This window comes from Platichthys flesus, chromosome 15 (assembly GCF_949316205.1).
Source record: "Platichthys flesus chromosome 15, fPlaFle2.1, whole genome shotgun sequence".
Classification (NCBI taxonomy): domain Eukaryota; kingdom Metazoa; phylum Chordata; class Actinopteri; order Pleuronectiformes; family Pleuronectidae; genus Platichthys; species Platichthys flesus.
The window spans coordinates 10,766,485-10,786,861 of NC_084959.1; the positions used below are offsets into that span (position 1 = coordinate 10,766,485).

General features: G+C 43.4%; 3 protein-coding genes across 3 annotated transcripts; all 3 read right to left on the bottom strand.

Moving 5' to 3' along the window:
* Positions 1–1,464: 1,464 nt before the first annotated feature.
* On the bottom strand, positions 1,465–5,367 carry tbl2 (transducin beta like 2). The gene is made up of 7 exons (XM_062406728.1): positions 5,161–5,367; positions 4,127–4,248; positions 3,613–3,797; positions 3,339–3,490; positions 2,998–3,124; positions 2,524–2,676; positions 1,465–2,103 (listed from the first exon to the last, which is right to left on the bottom strand). Exons 1-7 carry the CDS (start codon positions 5,285–5,287, stop codon positions 1,644–1,646), a joined length of 1,326 nt encoding a protein of 441 aa, XP_062262712.1. The 5' UTR covers positions 5,288–5,367; the 3' UTR covers positions 1,465–1,643.
* Positions 5,368–6,493: 1,126 nt separating this feature from the next.
* Positions 6,494–14,303, bottom strand: pom121 (POM121 transmembrane nucleoporin). Its single transcript, XM_062406377.1, has 13 exons — positions 13,731–14,303; positions 13,014–13,220; positions 12,546–12,695; positions 11,801–11,881; positions 11,508–11,679; positions 11,329–11,417; positions 11,162–11,241; positions 10,941–11,062; positions 10,744–10,843; positions 10,280–10,552; positions 8,315–9,808; positions 8,036–8,134; positions 6,494–7,665 (listed from the first exon to the last, which is right to left on the bottom strand). Exons 1-13 carry the CDS (start codon positions 14,300–14,302, stop codon positions 7,565–7,567), a joined length of 3,540 nt encoding a protein of 1,179 aa, XP_062262361.1. The 5' UTR covers position 14,303; the 3' UTR covers positions 6,494–7,564.
* A 1,350-nt stretch (positions 14,304–15,653) lies between these two features.
* On the bottom strand, positions 15,654–19,237 carry LOC133969700 (G protein-activated inward rectifier potassium channel 3-like). Its single transcript, XM_062406337.1, has 3 exons — positions 19,042–19,237; positions 16,876–18,088; positions 15,654–15,994 (listed from the first exon to the last, which is right to left on the bottom strand). Exons 1-3 carry the CDS (start codon positions 19,204–19,206, stop codon positions 15,798–15,800), a joined length of 1,575 nt encoding a protein of 524 aa, XP_062262321.1. The 5' UTR covers positions 19,207–19,237; the 3' UTR covers positions 15,654–15,797.
* Positions 19,238–20,377: the final 1,140 nt, after the last annotated feature.

Genomic DNA, 20,377 nt, shown 5'->3' on the forward strand with positions numbered 1-20,377 from the left:
TATACAAAGTAAATAAAACACAATATAAAAACCATATAGACTAAGTAGCAGGGGAAAATAAGCTTTTAATAAATTAATTGATAAGTCGACCAACAGAAAATTACCTGTCAACTAATTAGATATTCCAGAAACATTGCATTCTACTTTTAATTTCCTGTTGTGTTTCTGATAATTATTAACGTTGGTGACATTTCCTTGATAAATGTGAGGAGGTTTTATTACCTCTGCTAAGGAGGTTATGTTTTCACCTCTGATTTGTCAGTCAACAGGTTTATGTAATAAACTACCAGACCAATAACCACACAACTTGGTAGAAGGAAGCTGTATGGATCAGAGATGAACCTATACGGCTCTGTTGAGCTCTACTGAGTGCCAGTCTTGTGAATGAATCTGGAATCTTTTCTCAAAAACATTTCCCCCCCATGTGAAGTTAATGAGGTGTTTTTTAAAGATGTGATCGCAAAACGTCAGACCAAGTGAATCCACTTTATTTCAGTATGAACAGAAAAAAAAGGAGAGTTCATTTCATTTCACAACAGTTCCCCATAGCAGCATGATGCATACAAAGAGATGTATAAAAACCTACTCATTTTGGCAGCATAGTAGGGACATTTGCTGATGTCACCACCCGTGGCTCTGTGGAAAGGCAAGCCAGCATCTAAAACATCCTCCTGGATGGCTCCCTGTGTGAACAGTCAAGACGCGGCTCACACAGAATTTGCGCTTCCGCCTCAGGTGTGTCCCTGACGTACACGCTGCGGTGATAGACTGCGGTTAGAGTCAAAGATGAATCAAAAAAAGATTAAATTATCAGGTGCACCGCAAAGTAGAGGAGAAGAAGAAAGAACAAATAAAGAGGTAAGAATCATCCCGATTGTGGACATCATTTGGACATGTTTATTTGTGTCGACATGACATGATATGCTATCAGTGCAGGACTCTTTTTATATCTTTTATTATGTATTTTTATTGTTTTTTATAGCTTACAAATTTGTCTGCCTGTGGCCGGCCCTGGCTGAGATAACATAATATAATATATAGTATGTAATTTCTAGTCTATATTAACAATAAATTTATAGTTTAATTCATAACAATGATTTCCTAACAAATGTTTAGATGCAAACTACATCTTGTTTTGACTGCATACACAAATAGTGGAAGTAGAACAAGTATTAAATATTGATTCACAATTTAGTTTAAAAATCAAACTATTTTTAAGGCTATGTAAACATTTGCTCTCAGGAAAGTTTTCTTTATGTTCCCTGAACTTGAATTTATGGTACAATATGTGCGGTATGGTTGGGATGGTTTTCCTGGCAGAGAATATGTTAAGCAAATGGTATCATCTTGTGCATGCAGTATATAAGCTGAGGTTTAAAATTAAGAATTTTTAGTGTAGGGAGACCTTAAAGTTAAGTTTCAAAAGACAACTCATTACACAAGACATTAACAAGGACAGAAAAATAACTCAAACCATTTTATTTTTCCATAAAAAGATATTCTTTATCAAAACTGCATGCACATTCCTTCATTCCCGGAACAGATCAGGAGGAATTAAGGCTGCAGAAAAATAAAAATAATCACAAAATCTAAATCAGCAGTCCGATTCAGAAAGTTTCAGAGTGTGGTTTGTTGAGGATCCTTCAATCGACAGGAGCAGCCAGCACAGTGTCCAGAGCACTCTGAGCATCATGTATCTGCTGCTGCAGTCTCTGCTTCATGGCTTCATTCTGGGCTTTCTTCAGCATGTCCTGCATGTCGCTGATGGCCGCCCGGTACCCCGGGGCGTTGTGAAACACTCGGATGGCCTTGTCGCCGCTGCACACCAAGAAGCGTCCGTTAACATCAAATCTAAGGTCGTTGATTGCCCCGCTGTGGACGCCGTGCATTTCCTCCTCCAACTTGCCACTGGCAGCGTTGAACATTGCCAAGTTGCAGCCGTCACTGATGGCCACCACTCGGCCGTCTGGGGACAAGGCGGCCAGGCTCCCTTCAGATGACACACAGGGGACTGTCTTCAGGAGGTAGGGATCCTGCTGCTTTTTGTACTCCACGTTCGTGTTCCACAGCTTCCATGTGCCGTCTTTAGAGACAGTCACCATTCTGGTTAAAAATAAACGATCAAAAGAAAGCAAAAATTACATGAAAGAGTAACACAGCATTTTAAAAAGACAGACATAGCTTAAATTTACTGGAAACAGCAATGATGAAAAGACCATGATATTATTTCTGAGACAAGTTTGACGGTTACCGACGATTTGCAGTCACCCCTCAGTCTAGAGTGACTGATGAGAAAAGACTGCGTCATTGTTTCAAAAGGTCTTAGTTTCTGTCCGTTCATAAGCACACAGCCCTGGAGTTTTCAAACTAAAATGGGGACGGTGTCATTTCCAAAGTTCTCTTTATTTCAGGGGCTTGATAACTCTGGAGTAGCATGGAGGGCAGCCATAAACATTGCAACAGTGATGTGTCTTCAAGCAAAAACATAGTGGTGTGGCTGTAGACTTCGGAGGCCTTTATTACCTGTGAGAGTCGTTGGAAAAGGCAAATGAGTGAACTCCGGCCGAGTGACCCTTCAGGTCGAAAGCTCGCGCCACCTCTTTGAACTCTCCTCCTTTCCCGAAGCAAACCTCCCACACCTTCACGTCGGGAGTGAAGCCACATGATGCTACAAACCTGAGCACAGAGATGAATGGCACAAACAATTACATCTCCCCCAAAGTCCCATTCAGGGTTTCTCTCTTGTAGAAATATTTACCTAGTGATAATAAGCATCGCAAATTACTTTTCCTTTTTCTGGCATTAAAAATGTATACACAGTTCCACAGTTGTTCAGGGGGCTTATGATAAATTGAATTACATGTGCTTTTATTCAATGATGAAACCCACAAAACAACCTAACAAGGTGGGAGAATAAGGGTCATATTTGATTGCTCCCTAATGGATCTTCGAGTGGAAGGTTTGAGGTGATGCAAGGAGGTGGGACTTAGGACTTACCTGCCACATGGGGAGACGGCAGCATAGGAATTGTTAATCTGGTTAGTGTTGATAGAGGCCAGGACCTCTCCTTTCAGGTCCCAGATGTGGATGCTGGTGTCAACGGAGGCGCTCATAATGAATTTGCCTGCAAAGAGTAATGTTTACATGTTCGCCTGGCAGATTCATCTGGGCAAAGAGTGTCTACACTAAAAATAAAACAGATATGCCCATGGTATCTTTGTTGAATTTCCCACGGGATTAATAAAGTATCCATCTATCTATCTATCGATCTATCATAACTGGCTTAAAAAACAAATAATATGAAAGGAAGAAAAACTACAAACTCATTCTTTCTGTACCTGTCTCTGCAATGCCAATGTTGAGGATGGGGGCCTTGTGTTTCTGTGGGAAATCCTCGGGCGCAGCTTTGAAGGTTAAAGTGCCGTCATCCTTCTTGATCATTTTGAAGATTCGAATGGCGTCCCCATTGGCCAACCAGGTGATGAACGCTCTACAGTGTCGGAGGAAGGGGTGTGAATCATGTGACTGTATCCTAACATTACCTCCAGATGAACCAATAGCAGAATTGTACTCTGGTAATCTAAATCAATGGGTAAATTCAGAGAGTGAGACCTGGAGTCCGGGCTGAAGCGGACCAGTGTGGCATCATCCAGGTCCACATTGGCCCTCAGACACTTGTGTTCCCGGTCCAGGAAGTCTTTGGTGCTCCAAATGCGCACAGTGCGGTCGTCTGCGCAGGAAGCCAGGTACTTGCCATTACTGCTGAAATCAAGGCACGTCACATTGCCACTGTGGGCCTGGAAAGAAAAGGACAAACACACATATGCTCAAAGATGAAGAGAGATAAAGATGCAAATCTTTCAAAATGGATCACCGATACACTCGGTTGCCAGTCAATTGAGTCTATCTCGACAAAACTGACCAAGCACTGTGCAGATACCTATTTTGATTAAAGTGCTTTAGAATTACATTACATTAATCTAAAACAGTCATATCTTAACAGAATAGATAACAGGACCCTTTTGGATCTCTGACATGTCCTAATTGTCCTCAGAGGCTCTTACACAAGTAAGTATGTGTATGTGTGTGTGTGTGTGTGTCAGAGTCAGTGAGGGATGCGGTTTACCTTCAGTGAGGAAGCCAACAGCGGATGGCTGAATGTGTGTTGTGCGGCTTTATCCTTACGGCTGCGCTGCTTCTCCTGCTTCTGTTTCTTGGGTGCAGGGCCTTTCACAGCACTGGCCTCAGCTGAAAGACAAACAAGGTACTGATGAAAACTGTCTCAGTGTAACTCATGATACCACATCATGACCACAGGAACTGATTGAAATCTAAGGAATTCTGTTATTTAAAAAAGGGCCTTAAATGCAAAAAATAAAAACTCCTAATCCAGTAATATGTGTAGAACCTTGTGTTTCTTGCACCGTTTAAATATCAACTTAGATAACAGGAATAACTGCTGTTATTGAAGCATTTACATAACTTTAGTCACCCTCCTAATCAAGGATTTTGTTTATCAACTGCAAGAGATCTCACAGCTCTGAAACACTTCAGGCTCTCTGCCAAAGGTGCAAAGTACTGATTTAGGATTACACAATTCTGCTTTATACATTTTTCTTTTCATAAAATATAATACAAGTAATAAGTATAACATCTTAATCATGAAAATCTACCCACTCATCTATTTGTGTCTGCAGTTAATACCAAACACGAACCGCTTAAAAATGTGCACTGATAAAAATAGTTGTCTCAGGTTTCTTTGCCTCGTTCTTTGCTCCAGTCTTTTTCTGTAGATTGATTTTGTATTTAGTTCATTTTCAATGCTTGATACCAATAAACAGATAAAGGTTTCTCCATATTAACAATGAATGGCCATAAAGCTGTCATCCCATTGGTCAGTCGGTGCAACATGTATTCATTCGACACTTGACAGTCTCCAAAGTTGCTTTAGCTTTTGGTGGGTCGTTTGTGTCGCTGTGTAAATGAATCACAGACATCACAGACACACTCCCACCACTGACTGTCTGTCCACGGTGCTTGTGAGTGGCTGCAGCCGCTGATACGTCCCGGAGCGTCGGGCAGTGACAGTGAGCGGGTCGGTGACTCACCGCTCCGGGGACTAGCTAGAGTTACGTTAGCCCATCCGATCGCGGCTCTTACCGGCAAACTCCGCCGCCTGCTCCGCTTCCTCTCGTATCTCCTCCTTCCGCCTGCCCACCGCCAGCGCCACCAACCCCACCAGAGCCCCCAGTAACAAGGTCAGGGCGACCAGAGCAGCCACCTCCATGTCCAGAGCTTTCTGCCACGTACCCCTCACCGCTAACAGCTAAGGTAGCTTCAGACCTGCTACCACCACTGGGCGCCTGTGAAACACTGCGCACGCGTACCATTTCCTCCTGTAGTTAAACAGAGAAGACCGCCCCCTACAGGACCGGAGTTAAACTGCAGCACCTCGACAATAGTTTGTGGTTCTTAGATACTGATTAAATATTCATTTTTAGCTTTTGTCATGGGAACAAGCGTGTAACTCCAAACCTTTATACGTGTAGCTATTGAGCAGTTGAATAATAAATAATAAATGTCAGTCCCCTAAACGTGCCGGATTGTTTTTCATCGAGATTCATTTATTATTTTGAGCAAACAATGCAAATGTAAAAAAAAAAAAAAAACACCCTTTCATTAAAACAGGTTCAGAAAAAGAAATGTGGATTCACACCAAAATGTATTGAATTCTTCCCTGACCCACATCTTTCCACCATGTTCCGAGGTAATCTGTCCTGTAGTTTCTGCGTAATCCTGATAGCATCAAATAAACAAACAGATCAATACGTCCCCTTGGAAGATGTAAGTTATCATGTTTGATGAGAACATGCTGGTGGTTAAATTATTATTCATCTGATTTTCACAATTTAAAAATGTATATATATGAAAATGTGTACACTAAAAATGAAAGAACAGTAGAGTAGTAATGTTTTCAGATAGACTGTAATTAACATAAGTCACCCTGTTTTACAAATTTGAATATGATTCAGCTACACAAGCATCCGACCAGGGTCTAGACCCTTTTCATTGATCACATGGGGCTTATGGGAGGAAAACAAGAGTAGGACCTTGAAAAGTTGAATGGTTTCTTGTTGGAACGTTCATGTCCAAAATTCAGTTTTTATTCTTTCAAAATAAATCCATCAAAAACTGCATAAGATACTGTCCACTTTTCACAATGGAAATTTAATCTCAGAAGTGAAAAATAAATAACTGATTCAATAGCTGACATCAATTGGTCAACCATTTTTGCTTGACAAAATTCTCACCTCATTGTGCAAATAAGTAATTAAATACGACCAAGATCACTGCATCATCAGTGAGAATCACCAGCAGGTAAGGGTTTCCAATTTAAAAGATTTGATTATGCATCAATGTGGTGTAATTTATTGTAACAGTGATATTTCAGAAGTGGGGAGAAAGTGTTTTTTCACAGACGTTTGAAAGGAAGAAAACTTCACCATATTTATTAAGGTACATCTGTATTAACAGTAGTTAAAAGAAAAATGTTCGAGTCAATGCTGTAAGGTTGGTTATTTTTTTTTAGGGATCTTACAAGACTTCAGAGTCTAGGAGGTAAAGAGAGGTAGTCTGGCACAAACAAACATTTCTCCGGATGTAAAGATGAGATACAGAACACAGGTTGTTTTCACAGGCATGAAGTTGAAGAATTGGCTTTGGTTCGACAGCACAAATTAAAGTAGTCATCCTCATCATATACTGACTCAGTAATAACATCTGTGTTGGCAATCGCTACCAAAACAAGGCTGCCCGCATGAGGACTCTGGGAATGCTTGTAATGACAAAGTATGAAACAAGAACACAAGGGCCTCCACTAACTACATTAAGACATTTAATAAGTTGCCCTTAAGTGCTGAAATCCATCACTCATGTACAGGGTCAGAGATCCAATTAAAAAAATAATTTATAATGCACACGACTCATAACTTTTGTTTTTACACGGCAGCGTTGTGTACCTTATCTGAATCAACTGTGCATTTCACCCAACTCAGACTCATTCAGAGAATGTACTCAAAAAAATTCAGAGACATACAAACCAGCGAGCGCTTCACGTAAAAAAATAAATGTTTGAGCCGAGGCTCAATTTCACTGTCTGACTCCATTTTCTCCTTAAGACGAACCAATTGGGAGTGTCCACATACTGTTAAAGGAAAAAGAACTTTGGATATGCTTTTTGTTCAGAATCAAACTATTCAATTGTCTGTTCTTTCTCTTCAAGTAATGTACATTGTTCTATCGCTTCACTGCTACGTTCCCTCACTGGGTCATGTAGTCATTCAGGCAGCATGAACTCAGCAAGCTGATGCGCTCTTTCTAACTCCTCTGCAAACATTGTTTAGGGCCAGCACAATCCCACTGGAGGAGGCATAGGAGGCAGAGTGGATGGTGGCAGCCTGGTTGGGGGTTGTTGAGCTTAGAACAGAGCAATGTTAGCCAGGTTAGCCATAATAGCAGCAGCAGTAGAAGTCCCCTGAAAGAGGTGATCGACACAAGTACCAGGCTACTTCTTCCTGTTGTGTTGTCTCCGCGCCTGCAGCCTCTGCCGTCCGCTAGATGGCTTAGTTCCAGCTCCAATAGAGAAGGAGGGAGCAGCTGGAGATCCTAATTTTTAAAAAGAAAAACACAGAGTGCATATCATTTATAAGGAACATTAAACTGTATTTTTTGTTCTACCATTAACCAAGAATATTCATTGCTAGTTGACTATGTTAACTAGCACCTGGATTTTTTCAGTAATTGCATCTAAAAGCTTCATTCTTTTCAGTTATATTTTGCGATGTTCTCTAAAAATGCACAATGGTTATAAGTTTTGTGTAGTATCTTCACTGCGAGACTCCTGAAACAAAGGTAGTGATCAAACAGGATGGTAAACAGCAAGTGATACCTGGGTCCCTTCAGTTTTGGGATCGACAAGTCACCTGGGGATCAGACTTTTCCAAACAGAGGTGATGTCACCGCATTAAAGACGTACCAAATGGAACAGTGTTGAAGCCTTGGACAGGAGTTCCAGGACTTCCAAAGGGAATTGGACCTGCAGCAGCACTCTGGCCAAAGGATGGGGTAGACGTCCCTGCAGAGAAAGCACCAAAAACCTTGATTAAACTTAAATCATCCGAGGATGAAAATAAATTTCTGCTTGGATAAAAAACAAATGACGGTCAGTTATGACACACACAAAAAATACTTAGATATTTATGAAATGAATCCCACAGTAGAACCAGCTTTAAATAACCAAAACATTAATCCTTACCAAAAGCGGATTTGTCAGCAGCACCAGCCGCCCCAAAGTTGAAGCCTCCCATTTGCGGTGCAGGATTATTGGCCACCGGTGTTCCGAACTGAGGGCATGGCATAGCAGCACCAAAGTTGAATCCACTGGGTGCTGGTTGAGATGGACCAGAGGGAGCTGGCTGAGGAGCAGCACTACCAAATGTGAATCCGGCTGAGGAGGAGCTCTGAGTCTGGGCTGCTGCACCAAAGCTCGGAGCAGCAGTGGGTGCAGCCGGGGGAGCAGTGGATCCACCAAAACCAAAACCAGTGGAACTAGCTCCAAATGCGGGTTGTGCTGTGGTCCCAAATGTAGTTCCTGTAGGGGCAGCAGCAGACCCAAAATTGAAAGGAGCTTGGGCGGGGTTAGGGGCAGGTGTGGATGATGCTGTGTTGATTCCAAAGTTGAATGGTTTTGGTTGTGCTGCTGAGGAGCCAAAATTTGACTGCGTCGCTGGCGGTCCAAAAGACGCCTTCCCAAAGGGGAAAGTGGACTGGGTGGGGGCAGTAGCAGTGGTTGGTGCAGCACTGGCCATGGCAAAGCCTCCAAATGAAGCGGTGGTTGAGTTTTGGCTGGGTGCTGGCTGACCAAAGGCAAATGCCTTCTGGTTGGCAGCTTGAGGGTCCGGCTGCGTGGTACCAAATCCAAAGCCGCCATTGCTGGAGGTTGTGATAGCAGAAGCAGCTGGGGCAGGTGCAGGTGCAGGTGCAGCTGCAGCAGTGGTGGTAGCAGTTCCAAACTGAAATGTGCTCCCTGTATTAGGGGCCTGCATTGTGGCTGAGCTGGTACTTGTTGTAGGTGGTGTCGCCCAGCTACCAAAGAGGGACTTCACACTTTGTTGTGTTGCAGGTTGTGTGGTGGTGGTTATGGCGCTGGTGGACACTGTTCCCATGAGGGGGTTGGTCAAGCCAGGAAAAACAGATGAGGCAGCTGTGGTGCTGCTTGTTGACACACCAAATATTGAAGATGTACTATTTGCAGAAACGGCAGAGACTGGGTTTGTGGTTGTGAGGGTGGCTGGTTGTCCAAAGCCAATACCTGCAGTGGCACCTCCGAAGATGGGCTTGAAACTTTGGACAGGAGGTTTGCTCTCTGGAGCTGATGTAGCTGACGCGGATGTGGTGGTGGTGACAGCGAAAATGGGCTTGAATCCTGAAGCCAGCAGAGGGTTTGTGCTACTCACTGACTCAGAGCTGCTGGCTGGGGCATTGGCAACGGTGATCGGGTTAGAGAATGTAGGAGCAGAGAGGGTGCTGCTCTGGCTGGTCAATCCGAAAAGTGTTGGTCCTATTACAGGTGGGATGCTGCTGGGAGACTTCATGACCTGACTCAGGACCTGAGTGAAGGCAGAGGGCTGCTCCACACCAGCAGTGGAGGACTGAGATGGGTATGCAGGGGGAGGCCTTTGGGAATCCACTGCAGTTGTTGTCTTCAGGTTGAAGCCACTGGGTTGCACTGGTGTGGTCGACACAGACCCTACAGACAATGTTTACAATTAGTGAGGGAGAAACATATGGAATTGATCAAACATAAGACAATAATCAATAGGTCATGAAATATAGGAGTACTTTGGATATGAGATATTTAGAAAGTAAACCCTAACTTGAAAATACTAACCAGACAAAGAATAGGTAGAATTAACAATATATTAACAATAGACTCTTTTTAAATCAATATATTTAAGTATTTTAACCAACTTAAGCATGATATTAAAACAAGACATCGGGTAATTCTCTATTGAGCTTAATTTTTAAAATTAAAGAGTAAATTATCAGCACAGAGAAGATGCATAAAATTGTTACATTATGATAAGATTCAAAATTGTGAACTGCGAAAAGAAATGTTCTACATACGATAGATTACAAATGGTGACAAGGAATTGACTTATAATAGAGGACGACGTTATACAGGTTGTGTATTTTGTAAAGATTACTGGCGTGACTGTACCTATGGTAGCGCTGGCAGCAGGTGTGGAGCTAGCAGGAGTGCCGGCCTTCATCTTAAGAGCCTCCAGCAGTGGGTTGGAGGCTGCAGCTGCCTTACTGACATTGCTGCTAGGACTGGGATCCAGGTTGATGACTGGGATGGCAGCGCTGGAGACTGTAGGCAGAGGAGCTGCGAGAAGGCTGCTCAGGGTGGTGGTGGCGGTAGAGCTGGTAGAGGAGGCGGTGGTCTGGCTGGTGGTGGTTGGGGGAGCGACCGACTTCTCTGGTTCTGGAGCTTAATAAGCACAAATCAACAGAGCTGACTCAGGGCTCATCTAATCAACAGCCATGGGAGACTGGTCAGGTCTAAAAATGCCGGGTGCAGCAGCACAATAGTATTTAAAAGTTCAGTTAATGAATCTGTCATTCCTCCAGCATATGTATCTTATGTTTGAATGTTTAGTTTCTGTCGTTGTGTCTACTCACCAGGCGTCTCCAGGACCTTCTGGATCTTGCTGATTGCAGCCTTTTTCTCTTCATCCAAGTCTTTCACAGTGATGCTGTAGCCAAGCTCTGGAGGCGGGGGCTGCCATTAAATGAAATAGAGATATTCAGATCAATCTAGCACATCACATAAGCATGGGTTTAAGGAAGCTTGTAGTTTGGCAATATAGGTTTCTTACCAGTGAGATCTCATCGTCACGGTGGCTGGACACCAACTGGATCTTCCTTTTTCTCTTCCCACCACTACTAGTAGAGTCTGATGAGGTAGTGACTGGGACCTTTGGGACTGCGGCCAGTTTGGCTGCAAAATCATCATAAAATGGTACATTTAAATCATTGAACTTTAATTTCAATAAATAACAAATAAATGTCTAAGTAATGCCTGATATACATGACTTACAAGTATCAGGTGCCTTGTTGGATGCTGTCTGCTCCGACCTCACAGAGGATGCTGCGCTGGGGGACTGTCGGTCATCCTCTCTGATAATGAAAAGACAAGTTTAAGGAAATGTAATATAATGTTAAATGTGGATGACTGGACCCAGCAGGAAATCAGCAGACACATACCTGGCTCTTTTGGGAACTCCCACTGGAGTCTGACAGCGAGAAGATCCAGGGCTGGAGAGAGGGGAGCTGGGTGTTGACCGTTTCTTCCGCTTTTAATGTAAACAAGGAGATGAAGCCTTAACAACTCCACTTAATCTCTGCAGGGCCACATGCAATATAATGCAGCAGGTAAGACGTACCTGACTAATGCCTAGCGATGAACTGTAGGAGCTGTTTATGGGGTTTCTCCTGGTGCCTGGGGTTCCTCTAGGGGCATGGGCTCCACTGCCAGAGCTGATGGAGGAGGTGCGAGACCGCTTCATGATGGACTCCTCTGCCAGAGAGGACATCCCTCTTTTCAGGTTTCCGGGCCTAGAGAGGTGACGGGGAAGCATATCAGGCCACATTTAGACAGTCACACTATATTTTGTGGAGTGCTACTGCCTTAAAAAGTCAGTGACAATCAAAGACAATATTTTAACTTTTAACTCACTTAGGGACCAACTGTGACGGTGTCCCATTGGGCAGAAGAGGCTCAAAAGCAGAGTGTGCACTTCCCTCACTGTCATTACGTCTGGGGAAATAAATATGGAAAACAAACATGTCAAATAATTTATGTGATTTGAATACTTGGATTTTTGTGAAAACACATTGCTGAAAAAAAAATTGAGCCTAAAACAGAAAACAACAAAGAAATCTTGCAGAAGCTAAAAATCTTTGGAAGAATCTCTATACATATTCTATTACCGCCACTGGAAATGTGTAAAGTCAAATCTATTTTGGGTCTTTTTTCCCCTCTGTGTTGTAATTCTGTGGTAATTGTTAAGTCCTCCATAACATAACATTGTTAGGTGAGAACTATATTTGAACAGGAGTGATGTGTTCATGGTTCACAGTAACAGCCCATCACATTATCCCAGGTTGAAGAAAGAATCTGGAGGTGGACAATGTTCAAGTAAAGCACTCACTGGTCTACTTTAGGTTGCCATGAACAAGATGACATTCTCTCTTGAATAAGATTGAAATGAATGGAGAAAACTGACCTGTATGTGCTCTAATGGTCAATCATGCAGAGATAGCAAAATCCAAATAACACTGACCAAAAACTGAATGAGTGAGTGATTTTGGCTTTTTATACTTTATGTAAACTGTTACTTGAGAAAGAGGTAAGAACAAGTATCAAAGTAAATCTTCTTAAACATTAATACACTCTGAGACAGGTTGTATTAGCTTGATACCTTCTTTTGCTTTTCTGTTCGATCGTGAAGCTCTTGTCCTCATCCTCCACTTCTCTCTTGCGACTTTCCTTCAACACCTTGAGGACAGTTTCTCTGGAGCAAGGGTCTGCAGGGGCCCTGGGAAGCCTGGCACAACTTAGATGGTCCATACTAAAAATAAAACAGGACATGGATGAGCTTTTGTCAACGTTAACTTTCAAACAGCATCACTGCTGAAGGCTGAAGAATAAATCCATCCTTTAGTCAATAAATGTCAAACCCAGATTGCTCTTTCTGGCTAACGAACACTTCAAAATACAAAGAGTCAATTTAAATAATAGAAAATAGAGCAGGGCAGCAAATCTTCACAACAATAATGCATGTGATAAAAATTAAGCAAGGCATGATGGATTATCTGTTTTGAGCAGACTTCCTACACCTGCAAAAGGTTCAGCATAAGGTCATATATATACACATGAATGTAGAGACCTGGGGATGCTGTGGTTGGGCCTGGCAATCTTCACAGTGACGGGACTGAGGGCGGCCGCCGAGTTACGAGGGCTGAGGATGTTTTTCTTTCTGAAGCCTTCCCAACCAACAGGAGGTAAGATGCCAACTGACGAGGCGCCCGGCTGCTGCAGTGGGTAGTGACGCTGGGGGGTAATGGTGAACCTGCCCACTTGACCAGGTGGTTCCCTGCAGAGGAAAAAAAAACAACAGTATGATGAAAGAGTTGATACACAAGAAGTATATGTTCTTCAACAACACACACCTAGATCATACACACGCCAAGTAGTGACCTCAGACGTCCATACATTACTCAGTGATTCCACCACTAGACCCACACAACGGTCTTACAAGTCTGCTGAAATAATGAGGTGTGCAAGTGTGAGTCCATTGCCCTCTTCTCCACTAAAAGGAGCCTCAGATGACCATTGTACCACTTAGTGCATCTACACATCCTACAGCAAATCATATGAGCAAGTTAATGTGAGATGTTTACAAATCACACACGTGCTATACGTTACTTATTGTGCTGCCTATTATGGATCATCTTAAACTGTGGATCATCACATCAACCAGGTAAATACTAACCGGTATTTACCAGTTAGTGGATAAAACCCGCCAAGAAGCTTTGAATGGCACAGGCAGTTAGTGCCTCCTTATGGCTCAAGACGTTATAACGAGATTTGAACGTAAACATACCCAGCGAACGACAGCCTCCTGTTCGGGGTGTAGACAGCATGGTTGGGTCTGGAGAGCTTCTCCCGCAGCAGCTCTCGGGGGTTTCTCCCAGCCCTCGGCCTCCCGAGCTCAGCCATGGGACTTTCGGGTTTTCCAATGTAGCTGCCCATGAGGAAATCCCGGGGACTGAACAGAAACGAGTCACTTGCCAAAGCTTCCCCTCGATAAATCCCGCTCTCGCCGGGCCTTTGTCTGAAATGTCCCACTGGTTCCCGGTGCTCGGCTTTGTCAGCGCTGCTCCTCTTCCTCCCCCGCGCGGCCACCGACACGCCGGTCACCCCCCAACCCAGCAACCAGCGCCGGAGCACACCTGGGGCGTTCAGTCCAGCCCGCGGATTCAGGCCTAGCCTGGCGGGAAGCGGTCCTCCGCTGTGGTAGTACCACACAATACAACAAACTGCGATAATTAAAGACGCGTAAAGAAAAGTAGGAAAATAATAAAGAGCGAGACCTAGTATGCCTAAAAAAGAGAGAAGCACTAAACGTTTCTCTCTAGGTGACATGGCGGCAACGCGCCGCCGGAGGATTCTCATATCCCATCATGCTGCGCTTCTGACACAGCTTCTTCTTCTCTTGGTGTTTGGGCTTTGCTGCATGAGCGCCACTTGCCGGATTGGAATCGGTATTACACATAGACTGATATTACTAAGAGGAGAAACTCATCTAACCTTTCACATCCAATATAAGATTAAGATGCCTTTATTAGTCCCAAACACATGCACAGACATGCAAAGGCACACTCATGCAGGTAGGGAAATTTAATCTCTGCTTTTGACCCATCTGGTGCAGGACACACAGAGCAGTGGGCGACCATATACGGCGCTCGGGGAGCAGATGTTGGGGGAGTAAGGTGCCTTGCTCAGGGGCACTAGATAGGGTAGGGAGACTCTTGGTTTTTCGGACAGATCAATCCAGGTTCGTCTTTTGTTGTCTCTCCGTGGAGTCGAACCAGAGACGAACCAGATACCTTCTCTGCCCATAGTCCAAATAAGGTTCAGTGTGTAAGATTTAGGTGAATGGGATTTACTGGCAGAAATTGAATATAAAATAATACTAGTGATGTTTTCACTACTGGGTTTTTTCTAAATTGTGGTTTTCTTTACACTAGACTGGACAAACTAAACACCTTTTGAGTTTTTATGACAACTTAAAGCTACCACAGGTTCTCTTTGGAAGGGGAGGGGGAGGTAAGGGACAGGTGAGCTCAACTGCAACATGCAATTTCATTTTTAGATGTCACTTCATTCTACACACTGAACCTTTAGAGAACCAAATCTTGCAAATGAGTGGTGGGAGAGGAGTACGCAAATACTTTAATTAACTAAAATACGCACATTTTCACCACTGTCTAATTTTCTACAAATTTTGGTAAGAATTTGAGCATGTTAAAGCCCTCAAAAAGCCAATTAATTTGCCCTGAAAAATTATAATAATAATCCTTACAATTTCAATAGGGCCTCATTGCGATAACTGCCTGTCAGTGCTTGGGCCCTAATTAAAAGTAAAAGTGCCCATTTTGTAGAGATATGCAAACAAAATTTACAACTGCAGTTTAATTATACTTCATCCACAGTCCAAACATGCAGCATTTCAGTGCTGTCGCTGCTCAAGCTTCAACTACTTTATAGTCTGTGAAATAGTTCAGTGTAGTGAGGTACAATAGGTTACATGATAAAGCTGAGGCGATGATTAATTATCCTGGAAAAAAGAAGATAAATGTGTAGTCCTAGAATAACAAATCCAGTTTGGACTTCAAAGAGTTGGAAAACAGTATTTTCCAATGGCACAGACAAGACCACACTGGTGTAGTAGAATTTTTATTCAAAGCTTTGAAAAATAATTTAAACATAACATAAAACTCTTTCATATTGCAACATAGATTAAATGGCTTATCACAACAAAAACATAAAGCAAACCCTAAAACACAAACCAGAGATCACAGCCACCCTGAGATGAATATATATGAACTATGAGTGATAAGTTTATTGCAATATTAATACACAAAAAGGAATGGATTAATACGATTTTCTAAAACAAATCATCTTGTTCCTTTGCTGAGCTCCTGTCCTTCGCACTGAGGTTGGACATTTGAACCTCAAAGATTTTGTCAAATTTACTGCAGTCCACACGGAACGCTCCTTTCTCCAAGGAAATGCAGGACTCAAATCTGTGGCCCCACAGGACCTCATCCTCTGTGTAGGAAGTCCTCGCCTGGCACGTCATACCTGCAGCACAAAGTCAACAGGAGATCTGGTAAAGGGCACGTTCTTGGGAAAAAAAAACAAGAAATATATTCAGTGGTCAGAGCTGATAAATAAACTCAATTAAAAAAAAGAAGTCCTTTTTGGGTCTGTTGCTCAGCGGTATTGGTTTTCTGTATCTTAACATTACCATCTGACACATAACGTGCACCATATGCCACAGGCTGCTGTGACCGCATCCAAATAGAGCAGGTTGTAGCCCTGCAGTGTTTCCTAACAGCGAGGTTCTTGGTTAGAATCCCAGCTTGGCAGGGGACTTCTGCCGGCTTCAGTCGGAAGATATGCAGTCTGGGGTTAGGTTAATTGGAGACTTAAGATTGGTCATAGGTGTGAATGGTTGGGTGTCTCTACACGCTGGCGAGTAGTGTACCCCGCCTCTCGCCAAATGCCAGCTGGGATTGGCTCCAGCACCCGCAAACCTGACCAGATAATCATGCTTCCAAACTGGTGTTGTTCCAAGACCGTTTTTGTGTTCTGTATTGTGTGAGGTTGAAGTAAATACCAGTGATCGTAAAACTGGCTCCTGCTTACACTAATCTACATTTTTTATATATTTATACACTGGAAACACAGTGGAGTTTATGGAATCCCTTCAGGTGTTTCAGCCAGTTTACTTCCTGCTTAGCAGCAGTGTTCAGACACATTTAGCTGCCATCAGATTTCCCTGTGATTGTTGGAAAACACATATAAAAGAAGCACTACAAGCTACAGAGGTATACAATCTCATTAAATTAAAGCTATGACCCCCTCTGTGCACAAGACACAGTCAAAAAACCTTGAAAACCTGCAATCAAATCACAAAATTGGTTTTAGAACAGCAGCAGAGTAAAAATACATCTCCAAACCTGATGCCTCAACGATGCCCTCCAGGATGACAATGATCTCAAAGGTTTCCCTCTTCAGACGCTCGGCCCCGACCTCCCAGAAGGGGCTGCATTCCTTGATGACGTGGGTTATGGTCTGGGGCTCCACCAGAAGCAGCCTGTCTCCCCCGGTGTCGTAGCCCAGGTTGATCTCCGACTGCTCCAGCGGGATGAACTCGCCCTCCTTGGTCTGCCGGGACTTGATCAGCTTGGCCCGGATCTTGGCGTCCACCATGTGGCTCACTCGGAGGTCACCGATGCGGAAGAGCATGCACAGCTTCTCGTCCCGCTCACATATGACACAGTGCTTGCTGAAGATCAGCGTCTGAGCTCTCTGCTGGGGCCGGGAGATTTTGACAAACATGCAGCCCACCATCAGAGCGTCGATGATGGAACCAAGGATGGACTGAACCATCAGGAGCACCGTACCCTCGGAGCAGTGAGCTGTCACCATCCTGGAGCCATACCCAATGGTTCTCTGGCTTTCTAATGACAGCAACAGGGCTGATAGGAAACTGTCCACATTCTGGTAGCACGGCTTCCATTGAGGGTCATGGACATGAGCAATGTCATCACGCAACCACGCACCTAGAAAATAGATTCCACCAAATGTCAGCCATGTGAGGATGTAGCACATAGTGAAGACGAGAAGGAACCAGCTGAACTTGAGGTCCACCAGCGTGGTGAAGATATCTGAGAGGAAGCGACTCTTGTCTGCGATAGGCCCCAGATTGACCCTGCACTTTCCATCCTTGGTGACGTAACGCTGGCGCAGATTGCTGGCAGTGACATGCGAGGATGGCTCATCACCCAGCAGCTTGCAACGCTTCTTGTGACTCTTTGCTATGTTCTGTTTCTCGAGCGCGGACACCGGGACGTTGTTGCTTCTGGTGGAGCCTCTCGATTGCCACCTGGAGCTGAAGTGCTTGAGGGCTCTGCTGCGATGCAAAGGTTGAGGCACCGGGGTCTCCTCTGCTGGAGGCTGAGGAGCTGCTTCGGTGGCTTGCTGCTGAAGGGGATCCGGCTCGGTTAAAGTCAAATCCTGAGAGGACGGAGAGCAGGGACTGTGGGTTAGGGAGGGAGAGGCCTCCTGGGACGACGGGAGGGATGAGCAGATGGTGTAGTTAAAGTTGTTGTGGATGAGAGAGGCTCTTTTTGCCATCATCATGGAAGCAACAGTGGATTTAGCTGCACCCTGGAATAAAAGATAAAAATGCACAATAATCATAAAAGGCTTAATTATTAAATTAATGATAGGTATACCTTCATAATCAAAACTCCTGTTCTTTTAGAATTTGGGACATATAAAATGATTTGAAACAGCTAAAAGATTCCTAATTCCAAAACTATACAGAGTGGGCTCAGGATGCCAGACTTTAGACCTCTGGAAAAAAGAGTCCACTACTGGAATATGTGTTTTGAGGGATATAAATAATCAATCTTGATTCATTCAATATGAATATTCAATATTTGTCTAATGTCAGTAAAGCCAATAAAAAGTCTGTGAAGTCTGTGGAGCCAAAGCCTCTGTACTATGCAACGCAGCAGATTATTACATATACAGTATATACAGTATGCTTCTATATGCAGCACACTTTGTTAAACAGGGGCAATGTGGGGCTCAGTATCTTGCCCAAGGACACATCGGAATGCAGAACCAGGGATCGAACCTTTCTTTTAGTGGACCACAATCTGTACCTCCTCTCTACCTCCTCAGCCACAGCCAGCCTTTACACCACACTACACCATTGGACTTGGTGACATGTTCATCCACAGTCTGATAGTATCATATCCCCTGGACACCACATGTGATTCAACCTGCACCTGAAAATCGACCTCAACAAACTATTTCCTCCAGGTTGAGTAACATTTTCTATAAACTACAGTCCCCATCTGTTTTAGGAGATTATGAGAATTGGAAAAAAAGACTAAACTACATATTTGTAACATGTCAGAGAACATGGCAGGGAAGTCAGACAAACACAGTAATCATTATAATACAGACAAAAGATAAGCAGTTTACTTCCAGTGTATTTTCATTGATGTTAGTAGAAAAATATATAGGTTGCCATTAGAAAAAGAATGAATATTTTTCTTCCTTGGCATTTAATTAAGCTGCAGCTCAGTGATTAAAACAGACAGCTGTACCTTGTAAGTGTAAGGAGTGTAACGTATAGATTCTGGTTGTGGCCGCGGCAGGTAAGCCATCAGGTGTTTAGCAGCAAGGGTCTGTGTTGGGGGGAGGGAGTTCCTGCGAGGCTCGACCCTGACGTCCTGTAGAGTCTCTCTGTTGCACATCCCATCGGAGCTCATTGCTGAGGTCTTCTTCACGATGTGGATCACTCCTCACGCCTGGCCTCTGTTCGGGCAACGACATCAAACTGGATTTACAAAGGCAGCTAGAGAGGGACATCACTATGTCTCCTGTCAGTGCCGCTCCGACGCTTATCCTCACCAAGGAGATTATGTGTTCACCCCTTTCCATTTGTTTGTTTATTTGTTTGCCAACGGGATTATGCAAAAGCTACCGAACAGATTTCTATCAAACTCTATAATGGGATGGGACAGAGGCCAAGTAGAACCTGTAAAATAGTTCAAGGGATTGATTAAATCTCAGGGAGCTGCTGGGTCTTGGCGGAGGTCTGCACTCTACTCAGAAGCATCCTGGTTTCAGTACGAGTTTGTGGAAGCAAAATTTGGGAACCATTCATGGAGGCCGCTGCTTTCACTCAGTGACACATTTAAATTGTGACAACTCAGTCTCCTGTTAATGTTCAGCAGCTCTCCCAGGAGAACAATTTCTTTGACATCCCCCACATGCGTCTGTAGATCAGACCTGTTCAGCTGTGACGACGATGACGATCATGATGCTTTTCTTCTTCATCTGCTCAACATGAGGTTTGAAGTGGGCTGATCAGTGTCTCCAGCGAACATGAAGGGATTATCACTAATCCTCAAAATTCATCTGAGAAACACTAAGGAACACGATGGATTTGAAAAGATTACCGACTTTGTTTGGACAGAGAGGCTTAGAAATAATATTGTCCAGATGTGACCAAATGAACTTCGGTCTTATGTTTTAAACAGTGCGGTATTTACTGTAGCAAAGCACTCACGCACACAATGTGACACCCTTCTGAATCCAGCCAATCAGACGGACAGAATTTTACCGTTGCAATCGGTCTTCTTAGACAGACTAAAATAGTATACTACAAATCAGGTTATAACGAACTACAGTCAGTTAAAATATGAACAGTCTATTCTGAGTCTGAACAAATTTTAATTTTAGTGCAAATAAATTATTTACAGGAAATGTTTTGCCATTTAAATTAGTTTGAGCTGCAACAATTGCTAAGTTTATCAATGAGTTAATTGACAGAATATAATCAATGTATTTTCTTGTCATTTTTTCATCTCTTATGTGAGGATTGTTTCTTCTCTCACTTTTAGAAATGATAGTAAACTGCTTATTTTTGAATTTTGT